At 39.0% G+C, this 12663-nt stretch overlaps 2 protein-coding genes across 2 annotated transcripts in view; one reads left to right on the top strand and one right to left on the bottom strand.

The window, feature by feature from the left end:
* The window catches only part of myo1g (myosin IG), a 57899-nt gene that overhangs the window by 9691 nt on the left and 35545 nt on the right, over window positions 1-12663 (bottom strand). The window contains exon 21 of the mRNA XM_088329103.1: window positions 10000-10157. Coding sequence (XP_088185229.1) covers window positions 10000-10157 — 158 coding nt within the window. The remainder of the gene's footprint in view (window positions 1-9999; window positions 10158-12663) is intronic.
* Window positions 1-12663, top strand: part of LOC148371175 (cyclin-dependent kinase 5 activator 1) — a 41122-nt gene that overhangs the window by 25070 nt on the left and 3389 nt on the right. The gene's annotated exons all lie outside the window — the stretch shown is intronic.

The raw sequence follows: 12663 nt of genomic DNA, 5'->3' as shown, positions 1-12663 counted from the left end.
AATATATATGACAAAATATACTGATATATGTGATAAAACACACAACAAAATAAAGCGATAAAGAGAAATAGCGCGGCAAAATATCCAACAAAATGAATAACAATATAAACACAATACAACACAAAATAAATGGCATAATGCATAAATACTGTATATGGATAAATTGAATTTATGTCATACATTTAGTTATGATGTGATTTATTGACTTCTAATTTGATTTCTCCATAGGGCCAGATCAGTCCTTTATAAGCATTGCGGACAGCCACTGAAGACGAAAAAAAACAAAAGCACTGAAATAGTGCAGTCTATTTCAGGTCTGCGATCTAACGCCGGCCTAAAAAGTCCATTTCGAACCCATGACTGCACACGAGCTGCAAGTCGTGCTTTTAAGGTCATACAAAATCCGCAGTTGATCCCGTCTTTTCCGTTCCAGCCACTAGACCGCTCATGTACAGTGCCCTGCAAAGTATTGTAGTTGGCAGTTTTAACCCCCTAATTTTGTTGGTTTTAAATCATTTATTATTAAATCATGATATTTTAGGTCGTTGTCCAGTTGGAAGGTGAAACTGAGCCCCGTTCTCAGGTCTCTTGCTGACTTCAACAGATTTTCTCCTAGAATCACCCAGTACAGTATTTGGCTCCATCCATCTTCCCATCACCTCTAATGATCTTCCCAGTCCCTTCTGAAGAAAAGCAACTCCAGAGCATGATGTTGCCACCACAATGCTTGACAGTGGGGATGTTGTTTTCAGAGTGACTTTCAGGGTTACTCAAACGCCAAATGTAACGCTTTGCATTCAGCCCAAAAAGTTCATATTTGGTCTCGTCTGACCAGAGCACCTTGTTCCACGTTATTTGTGCATCCCATTTAGTTTCTTGCAAATACCAAACAGCCTTCTTATGGTATTCTTTCAGAAAGGGCTTTTTTTCCAGCCAATCTTCCATTAAGGCATATTTTGGCAAAGTTTGACTAACAGTTGTGATTATTCAATGTGATAATGTACCTCTTGGTTACTTCTCCGATTAGTTTTCTCCTTGTTTGGGCCAAAAATTTAGTGGGACAGCCAGGTCTTGATATGTTTGAAGTGGTTTAATACTCTCTCCATTTTGATATTATTTCTTGCTCAGTGCTCTGGGAGATGTGTAAATATTGCAAAATCTTCTTGTATCCCATTGCTGCTTTGAACTTTTCCACAACTTTATCGGACCTGCCATGTGTGTTCTTTGGTCTTTGTAATGCCATCATAATGCTTCACAGTGCTGTTTGTTCAGGTACATTCAAACTGAGACTTAATGACACACAGGAGCACAGGGTTTGTCATTGCTAGTCATTTAGGTCAACAATGGATTTTTTAATAATCAGGGAACCTCTGGAGTGAGTTGGCTGAGCTGAGAGAACAGGGGCTAATATTTTAGTATCAATTACTTTTCTGTTTTGCTGTTGTAAACATAAAATGTTTAAAAAAAAAAGGTGGCGTGGAGGTTGTCGGTTTAATTCCATCCTGCCCGTGTGGAGTTTGCATGTTCTCTCTGTGCGGGTTTCCTCCAGGCACTCCGGTTCTCTCCCACATGCCAAAAACATGCATGTCAGGTTAATTTTCCGGAGGTGTGAATGAGGGAGTGAATAGTATGTCTCTGTGTGCCCTGCGACTGGCTGGCAACCAGTTCAGGGTGTCCCCTACCCACTGCCTGAAGTTTGCTGGGGTGTACTACAGCACCCATGCAATAAGCTCCATGGATAATGGATGGATGAATGTTGAAAATTCTGTTTCCACTTCACAATTGTGTCTCACATGTTGTTGGTTCAGAATTTGTATCTGGTTCATAACCTGAAACGTGGTAACATGACAAAAAGTTCTTAGGGGCCAATACTTGCTACATGCTAGAACCCGTATGCTCAGAGGTGTTCTCCTCTTTTCCATCGCTACAGCAAAACATGGAGCGGTGACCCAGAAGACGGGGATGAATTTAAACTCATAAGTATTATCCATATTCATAAATGATAACGAGACGTAGCTTGGGGAAAGACGGCACAAGACTTTTATGTTCTGAGTCGCTAACCAGCACACTGGGATGAGTAAAATCCCCAAATCACCTTTTAAAACAACGAACCCGAGCTGGTCTCCTGGGCTGGGACAGATCATAGCCTAAATCCTGTCTTGAGCCCACTCATATTCCCCCCCAGCTGTCCTGGCAGATGGTCCACAAGTTCAACACAGTACAAACCCCCACCAACACACATGTCTTTTATTCATGCTCTTGAAATAAAAAGACTATGTGGTTAAATGCAATTATTCAAAACTTGGTAATACAGTGCCCTGCGCAAGAAGCCACATGGAAGACACAAATTAAATGTGGAGCAGGGTGATCTGGTCGGACTGAGACCAAAATTGAACTTTTGGGTTCAATGCAAAGTGTTACGTTTAGAACAAAACTAACACTAGTCATGTCAAGTCATGCTTATTTGTGATTAATCACAAGGAGTCTCAAAGGGCAGAACAGACCACAGATTATTGCAAACTACAGACTATTATTACACCATAATCAAAAACCTACATGAGGGCAAGGAAAAACTCAAAAACCTCAACATGAGGAAACTGAAGAAACCTTGAGAAGGGACCGCACATGAGGTAATCCCCCTTCCAGGATAAGCAGGCTGCAATGGATATTGCAATAACAAATAAAACACAGATATTGTCAACAGGAAATATAGGTCATTCGTAAACTATAGAATAGAAGTGTGTTTTAAGCCTAGATCTAAACAGTTTTACAGAGGTCAAATCTCAGGGGGGAGAGCATTCCACAACATTGGGGCCCAAATGGAAAACGCTTCGTACCTACTACACATAACCCTGAAAACACAATTTCCACTGTCAAACATGGTGGTGGCAGCATCATGCTCTGGGGTTGACTTTCACAGTGCAGACTGGAAACATAGTTAAGTTTGATAGGAAGGTGGATGGAGCAAAATATAGAGCAATTCTGGAAGAAATTTTGTTGGAGTCTGCAAGAGACCTAATAATGGGGCGAAGGTTTACATACAACAGGACAACGACCCTAACATAAAGCAAAATCTACAATTGAGTTGTTTAAGACTGACAATATAAAGGCGATAGAATGGCCAGGCCAATTGTAGACCTCAATCCTGTCGAACATTTGTGGAAAGATTAGAAAAATGCTGGAAAAATGGGAAAATATTTCTGTTTCAAGATTTCTGAAATGGCAGCTGATATGCAAAGAGACATACCCTAAAGATTAGTGGCCGTGTATTATGTCTTATACCTATTAGATAGGTATTCAGTCATTTATTTCTGTTTATTTGTATGGCGTACATTTACAGGTATTTATTCATGTCTGCATCTATTTGGTCTTCCTTGTCTTTGGATTATTTGACTTTTGACTCTTTTTTTGGTCCCTGAGGCATTTAAAAAGCCTGGCAGTTTTATTAGTTTGAGACGATTGTGGGTTTGTTTCCCCCTCGGTATGAATGACAGCTGCATCGGTATTTGCCAGCCCCCTCCCCATCTCTTGTCTTTGTGGCACCATCTGTGGAGAATAAAGGAGGTTGTGCCCCTAAGAAACAAGGGAACTTATGGAACAGGATAAATGTGTATAAGTTCCTGCTGATGCCTGTGCGGAGTTGCGTAAAACTGGGTCACTGACAACGTGGTTTTAAAAACGCTTAAATGTGCGTCACCTTTATTGGTGAATCGCATCCCCCCCGGACGCAATGCCCGTCAATCTTTTTGTCGCATTCCCCCACAGCAGGCATCTTATCACCTCTTTCCTGTCTGTCTCTGCTTTTCTCTTCCCATCACCTCGTTTCTCTTATCGCCTCGGCCCAGAATGTCAGAGCACTATTAGAAATAGCGCTTCTCTCAAGGTGCCGTTCAATTTAAGCAGGTGCTGAATTTTGACCCCCTTTCAGAGCAACCATTAAACTTTCAATGGGAAACCTAAACGGGATCTATTATACAGTATTAATTTGGATATCGTAGTTAATAGGGGGCAGAACCCTTTCTTTATTTGTTCATTACGTCATGTATTTTGTCGTGTAGATTGTAATTCATTTATTTCTGTATTTATTTTGCCATACATTATGTAATGTATTTTTTATGGATTTTGTCACAACAAAATATTATTCAAATGAGGAGGCAGACACTTTGCTCAAGCTTTTCACTTATTGGTTGATCAGTGATGAAGGATTCTGCTATAGGTGAAAAGCCAGTTTGACCCGCCCCCTCATTTGAATAAAAAAGGTTATTGTAACAAAATACATGACACAATAAATGACAAAATACACAAGAAAATATATGTCAAAATACATGACACACTAACACCAAAATAAGTATACAGGGAGACCTCGCTACTTCGCGCTTCGACGTTCGCGGATTCAGAGCTTCGCGGGCCTTATTTTTTTAAGAATTTTTGAAGGGGCGTCACTACTTCAAGGTTCCATGTTCGCGGGTTCAGAGCTTCGCAGGTCTAAAAAGTAATAATAATAAAATAAAATAATTCCCCCCAAAAAAATTTTTTTAAATGTTTTAAAGCATTTTTGAAGGGGCGGCACTACTTTCTGGTTCCACATTTGCAGGTTCAGAGCTTTGCAGGTCTAAAAAAAAATAATAATAAAATATAATAATAATTAAAAAAAAAAAAAAAAAAATATATATATATATATATATATATGTATATATATATATATATATATATATATATATATATATATATATATATATATATATATATATATATATATATATATATTTATTTATTTATTTATTTATTTATTTTAAGCATTTTTGAAGGGGCATCGCTACTTCGTGGTTCCACATTCGCGGTTTCAGAGCTTGGCAGGTCTAAATAATAATAATAATAAAATAAAATATTTTTTTTAAAAAAAGAAGAAGAATAAAAATAATTTTTAAGCATTTTTGAAGGGGCGTCGCTACTTCGCAGATTTTCACTTTTCGCGGGTGGTTTTGGGCCCCATTAACCGCGATAACCGAGGTCCCACTGTATGACAAAATAAATGACAAATTAAATGCAAAAATATATTAATAAATTGCATTTATGCAACATGTTTAAGTATTATGTGATTTATTTCTGTTTATTTATTTATAAGGTTTCATTTGTATGTATTTATCCATAAATGTATTTATACTTTTGGCAAGATTGATCCTGATTTGGTGCCTTTCCTTCCACCAGAAATCTACATGTTTGGAACTGGACACAGATGTGTCCAATTTCTACACACTGGTTCCTAATCATCCTCACCTTTTTAAACAGCACGTTAAACAGCAGATGTTGTCGGGTCTTTTTCTTTCCACTGCCGTGCCAGGTCAGGTTTATTTTGCTGCTAGGTTCTTGTTTGGAGATTTTGTTATCCAGTGAACCCTTGTTTGTCACTTTGTACCTCCTTTTGTACTTAAATACCATTCCTCTTTTCGAGCAAGCCAGCCTCCAGGTCCTGCTTCCTCCACATGGAACCATCTCCCTCCACAAACCCTAATAATATGACCCAACCACCAAAGGATCCAGAGGTATGCTTCCACAACACTGTGCCTGCGACAGCTTTTGGTTTCCTGTCCTGGTGGCAAAGAGAAGGCCCCTGGGCAGCTTTTGGTTACTGTCCTGGTAGGTGAGGAGAAAGCCTCATGGTTGCGCAGGGTTTTCTGACCTGGCGGTGAGGAAAAAGACCCTCAGCCACGCTTGGTTTCCTGTCACGGCAGCGAGTATCAGGGACTTTCCGCCGTCTCATTGCTGCAGCCTAATTTTTTAATCTCTTTCTTGTGGACCGTCTGATATCCAGCCCTTGAGGGGAAGATATGTCTAGTCTGGTGCGCCTCCTTCCATCAGGGGGTGCCGAGCGGGTTTAGAACTTGGCACAGGTGTGTCCAATTTTCACACACCTGTCCCTGATAATCCCCACACTTTATAAGGATTTTGGACGTCAGGTCTGTTTTCTTTTGTTCCTGGTTTCTTGCGTGCACATTTTGTGTGTGGTTTAGTGCCCACTTGTTAGTCTGTTACTTTATTCCTTTCATTTCCTATTTCTGGTTTTGGCTTTTGTTTCTGGTTTGGACTTTGTTCAGGTTTTGGTTGTGGTTCCTCGTTTGTTTGTCACCTCATGCTTCCATTTGTTATTAAACACGATCCCTCTTTTTGGGCACCCTTGTCTCCAGTGTCTGCCTCCCCCACAGGTCCTCCGTACATTATTTGGAAGTGCTAACAATGTGAGAACACGCAGGGCGCATATCGCCATGCGATGCTTTCGGCGTGAATCTATCCATAAACAAAGTTAGTATTTACAGCAGCAGACGTGATAAATGTCAGCGCGACTCATTCCGTGAGCAGCTGTAATTCAAGAAAGGTGTGCAGACAGACTCAGTTATGACACATGACACTGATGGATGCCAAGAAAATGATTTGCGTATTTTTTATCTGACATTAATGGGCTGTTTTTATGGATTGAGGCCTTTGAACAAGAAAATGAAGAATCAATTTTTATTTGGGAACTATGCGACTAAAAGGTCTACAATGAATGGTTTGTCAGCCCTGCCTTACTCTTTCTGAATAAAAATAAATACATTCAAAAAACTATTTTTTAGATGCAATCTAGAACAAAATCAGTCTGAATATAAGATCAACCACAGCACAAAGACTGCGCTTTTAAAGTTTGTAAATGCTATCGGGTATAATATGGAATTTAATCAACTTGCAGTTCTGGTGCTACTGGACCTCAGTGCTGCCTTTGACACTGTGGATCACCAAATTTTGTGAAATAGTAACAGAAACCTGGTAGACATCTCCTGTACGGTTTTGATTTGGTTTTATTCCTCCCTCACGAACCGACATTTCTTAGTAATAATGGATGCATGTTCTTCCAGAATCAATGGGGTTAAATGTAGGGTTCCCCAAGGATCGATTTGAGACCCGGACCGTCTAATCAGTAAATGATTCCCCTGATGACACAATTCATATAGATACCCTTTTAAAATGCATTTTAGGTATTAAGTCCTGGATGGGCCCTGCAGCTCGCTGGAAGGAAGTCATGGATGGCAGAGAATTTATTACAGATAGACGTTTGGTTAAATGTTTAAAGTGTTTTTCGTGTTTTGCTTTTAGTTGGACATTTTTGCATTAGTAATTTTTAAAACACTTCTCTCACGTATATGTCAGCATTAAAAGGTGCAGCTCAATATGATTAAAGAAAACAGAAAATAATTCTTATTTAACATATGTTTCAATGAACAGATAGTGTGAGGGTTGGATAATTCCCAAGAGATTGCTGCTAATATCTTTTAACACTCGAAGCCCCTTCCTCATTGATCGTGATCGCTGACACTGTAAAAACCTAATAGCTCTTATAAACGTAACTTAAAATTACCAATGAGTCAAATGAGGCTTCTAATGGCAATCCATTTATTCATATACAGAAGCACAGTTACGTCCCCTCATATTAGATCAAGGGTGGGCAAATTTAGGCCCGTGGACCACATCAAAACCGGCAGGCTTTCTAATCCGACCTGCGGAACGAAAATAGTCAAAGTATAATGACCGTTTATACAATAGTTAATCATGTACTCATATTTTTGGGTGCCAGGTTTGTCCACATTGTCCCTTTGTGTGTCTAAAACAAAAAAACATCGTTCTCAATTTTTACAATTTACAATTTTAGTGGCGCAGTGGTTAGCGCGTGTGCGGCACAGTTCTGAGGTCGTGGGAACCTCCTGAGTGGGTTCAAATCCAGCTCCCGGCCTTACTGTGCGGAGTTTGTATGTTCTCCCCGTGCTTGCGTGGGTTTCCTCCGGGCACTCCGGTTTCCTCCCACATTCCAAAAACATGCATTTCGGGTGAATTGGCCGGTCCAAATTGTCCCTAGGTTTGACTGAGCGAGTGAGTTGTCTGTCCCCGTGTGCCCTGCGATTGGCTGGCAACCAGTCCAGGGTGTCCCCTGCCCACTGCCCGATGATTGCTGGAATGGGCCCCAGCATCCCCACGACCCTACTGAGGATAAGCAGGTGCAGCTGATGATGATGATGATGATGTTTTTATTTAAAAAAAAAATACATAAAAACTAAAATGTACTATAGTACAGAAATTCTACATATAATATTAATACATATACATATAAAAAAAAGAAAACTAAAAGGAAAAATAAAACTAAATATATGCTTAAAAATTGACCCAAATATGTTCTTTTTCAAAACTATTTCAATTTTTTTTTTTTAAACTACCATATTTTCCGCACTATAAGGCGCACCTAAAAGTCTTAATTTTTTTCAAAAGCTGACCATGCGCCTTATAATACTGTGCGCCTTATATATGGCTCGATATTAAATCGCAAGGTCTCGCAACTTACGCAACAGCCACCGACTCGATTTTCCCCCGAACGAGGAGTAGTCCGCGGTGTATGCTGGGATTTATATACCGGCGTTTCATTGGCTAACCAATGTGTCAATCATCATTTGAATCGATCGCTATTGGCTAAAGTTATTCGGAGCCTCGGATAGGCTAGAGGGCCGAAACAAACCCTGCAATTGGCCGAAAAAGATGTGTCAATCATCCGTTAAATCGATCGCTATTGGCTGAAGTTATTCGGAGCCTCGGATAGGCTAGAGGGCCAAAACAAACCCTGCAATTGGCCGAAAAAGATGACTGAATAGCAAGCTTGCTAAACTACGCCATTAAAGAAACATGTTTCATTAGTCTGTATTTGTAAACATTTTACTCTCCTGGATTTACTACACTCACGGTTGTAAGAAGACCATGATTGCGTATCATTATTGAACGTGAGAACTTAGGTGAGCTATGCGGCTTTGTATTTTCCCGGTATCTTGTTTTAGAACGATCTTGATGTTGCTGTGATGAGTTGAGTGAATTAAACTCAATTCCAAGTGTTTATTGTCATATGCACAGTAAAGTTGCGAGCAAAAAAGAAAATAGAAACTAAGGAATGGTTGGCATTTCTTGAATCCCAAGACTTTAACCTTCCGAATGATATTTGAAACGATGCATTTGAGTGACATTGTACGGACACCGCATCCGCATGTGTCTACGACACGTATTTGCTTCTTTGCAAGCTTTGGGAATGTTAAGGGGGTAATCAGTTTGACTGAATCATCTGACTGTTTTGTCGGCGTTCCCATTGTAGCGCCTTATAATCCGGTGCGCCTTAACTATGGAAGATATAGGACCAAAAACTATTTTTTTGGGGGTGCGCCCTATAACCCGGTGCACCCTATAGTGCGGAAAATACGGTACATAAATCATATAAAACATTACATAATAACTACAAAAGTACTACAGAAATGCTTTCATAAATATACTACATATATACAAATGCAGTAATATGAAATATTATTTTATGAAATGTTTATTTTTTTAGTACGAAACAATACAGGTTACCTATACAAACCTTAAACATACAAAATATAGCACTAAAGCAACTTACAAACGATCTAGATCGTAAGTAGGACAGCGTTTATATATAAAGAAATAGAACGTATAGATTTCTGCATGTATATTCATTATAAACATTTATTTTAGTTGAAATATAATTATAATTATTATTTTAGTTGAAAAATAGCACAATAATACTACTTTCAGGTGGCATCACGTCCGGTTCTGTGATCTCGTTGTCATCAGTATTAGGCAATGTTGTAAGGTAATAAAAGTGTTTATATTATTCATAAACAACTATAATGTATGTCTTGTAATAGTTTTGACCAATGAAAAGTTTGGGCACTTTATTTTTGTGAACTTATTGGCACATGGTCTCATAGCATTGTAATGTACCTTTGCAGTTTTCACCATCCAAAGAAGAGAAATCACATTAACTGCGGTCATACTCCTTCTTTGGTGGTTTAGCTCGGTGTCAAATCAATGACGCTACAATATTCACTCTCCAGGATTGTCCCCTCGGCCACACTTTTTGACCAAACACAGCCCCTGACTCCAAGTAGTTGCCCAACCCTGTATCAAAATATCACTGACCGGGTGAAATGGTCCACCAACGTTCCCACCAGCTCTCCGACACGATCCTGGTTGGCGGACAGTTCCCTGCACTTGAGACATAGAAGGAAGTCGTCCTGTGAGGAGATGTGCAGCACCATCATCTGGTCCACCCCGCTGGTCACGCTAAGTCCTATTAGCTGTTAATATAAATTTTAAGGTTGACTGCATTTCATCAATAATCAACACCTTATGAAGCGTTGTGAACTTTTTATGAACTGTTTCCACATGTCATTTTTCCTCTAATGGGGTCAACAGTGAAGAGATTGATGTTTCTGCCCAGTAAGAACCTTCAATAATTTATGACTTCTCGCTAACTACTGGGCGCTGTGTGGTTGAGGCTTTTTCTCAGCATTTTATTTGCTCACATGCAGCATAACAGTATAACTCTATTAAGATGATAAAAAAATTGATAACATTACACGTTATGGCACATTGTCTGTAAGAGGATTCGTGTGATTAACTCATTTTGTGCCTTGACATATAAATACATTTTCAGAAGCATTGCCCCCGACTGCCAAAATGTAAAAATATGTGTTTTGGTTTTATTTAAGAAAAAAAACTATTATAAAGGGTTTGATTCAGCTTATCAATAAGTATCAGCCCTCTGAGAATGATTTTAGTATGACAAATTCCAATTAAATGGCAAGAGTGGCTTTGATCGGATCTTTATCTACACAGAGCGGAATACCCTACTACCTAGTTTTTATGTATTTATCCAGCGATTGAGAATATGTAGGCGGCCCCAGAATTGGCGTAGTGAAGCAGTGTGGTGAGAAAAGCAAAGAGATGGTTAAGGAAAGGCAGACACTTCAACACAGCTTTTTTCTTTCTTAAAAAGATGACAACCCTTTTTCATTGTTGGGGCAAAGACGGATGACATCTCGGGCACGTGCCACACGAACGCGATCGTCATAGTGACCGGAATTGTGTGATCATGTCACCAGAAACATTGGCTGCTGACAAGTTCATGCACAATATCAGTGTTCTTGCAATAAAATGTTATTTTGCAAGCAAAGGATCCTTGTGTTTACGGAGAGAATTGTTAAGAATTTGGATGTATCACAAATGTTTTGGCATTTGCATTTCCAAGAAACTTAACAATGATCAACTGCTGTTTCGGTAAAAGCTAGAAACATACGTTTTTTTCTGAAGAAAGATAAGGGTTTGACTCTTTTGATAGAGTCCTATGCCAAGTTAGATTATTTAAATGTGTTATTGAGTGTGTTGTCACTATCTAATGAGCTTTCCAGCTATATTAGTTTCATTATCTAATCATGACATTATTACTCATGCATTCTTTATTGATCAGATGTTTCAAGGTTTCCATTAATTGCTTCTTTCCCAGTCATGTTTCCAAGTGTCCTTGAGTCTTACCATACTTATCAAAACACCTGCAAAAGCCAATTAGAGACCATGTGAAGGTGTACCTCCCTAGAAAATTACAGCCAATGTAAGTTTTATTTCCTATTTTGTCAAATCTACACCTTTTACCTAAAAGAGAGGGATGAGACTTTCTCCTTGCCTTTGGGGAGAACACTCTCCTGATCAAAAGGTCTGGTGTCCACGATTTTATTTTGTTTTGACACTTTGTAATAAAAGTCTTTAACTGAACTGTTCTCTTCAGCTCTATATTTTTTTTTTTCTGGTCCAAATACTCGGCTAAATCCCAGAATTTGAACATGCGGCGAGACACGGAATGTCTACGCCAACACAGGCTATGTATCAACTTAAATTGTCTGTAAACCTTCAAAAATGAGTCAAAATGTTAAAACATGGCTGATACCTCTTTCCATTTGAGAAAAACGTCTGGCATTAATAATCATAAAATCAACAGAACCGAGAAAACTGTTGCAAGCCAGTTTCTTTGCATACCCATTTTTAATGATCATACATTAGTGTTGGCTCTGAGCAAGAAATAAATCTCTCCACTGAGACAATAGGCATAAATGGGTCACAACAAGCTGCCGTTATCAACAGCATCCAAATTTTCTGCATGTCCAGCATGCAGCGGTTTCAGAGAATAAGATAAAGAGAGCAAGATAAAGCTCTGAAAACACGCCAGAGGTTAAACAGCATCATTAAGCGGCCGCAGTTCTCCAGTGGCTAAAGATAGCATGCCATTAGGCACCGTTGCTCATACTGAGGGTTAGGAGTAATATTCGCTTCAAACACGAGAGAACAAAAGACTCTAAGAAAAGTAGACTGCGGATCTGTCATTCTGGATAGTCATTGCGTTTGACAGATACAAAAGGCTTGTGTCAAAGATAAAGGTCAAAATGTGATATGAAGGAAGTGAAGCGTATTTTATTCTATTAGTCAGTGCATTAAAACGAATGAACATCTCTCTTTCTGGAATAAAAAATCTGAATATATTTCTAAAAGAACAAGAATAAATTACGCATCCACATAAATACTTTGCCACATTTAAGAAGGTGATAAGATTTACGCGGCATGTTGATAAAACTGTTCTAAAAGGATTTCGTTCAGGATTTTATTTTAAAGTATGTTTTATTGAGCAAAATAATCTGCAGATTACTCTACGTTGCCACATTCAAGATGGTGGCAATATTGCCATGCACTCTGGCATTTTGGTACAGAGACACTTCTTTCACTTCACGCTTGGGTTATCTCTGGTACCCCTTT

This window comes from Urocampus carinirostris, chromosome 2, assembly GCF_059441175.1.
Source record: "Urocampus carinirostris isolate Australia breed hairy pipefish chromosome 2, RoL_Ucar_1.0, whole genome shotgun sequence".
In the NCBI taxonomy this organism is placed as follows: domain Eukaryota; kingdom Metazoa; phylum Chordata; class Actinopteri; order Syngnathiformes; family Syngnathidae; genus Urocampus; species Urocampus carinirostris.
The sequence above is the reverse complement of the archived record's forward strand: the minus strand, read 5'-3'. Positions and strand labels throughout refer to the sequence as shown.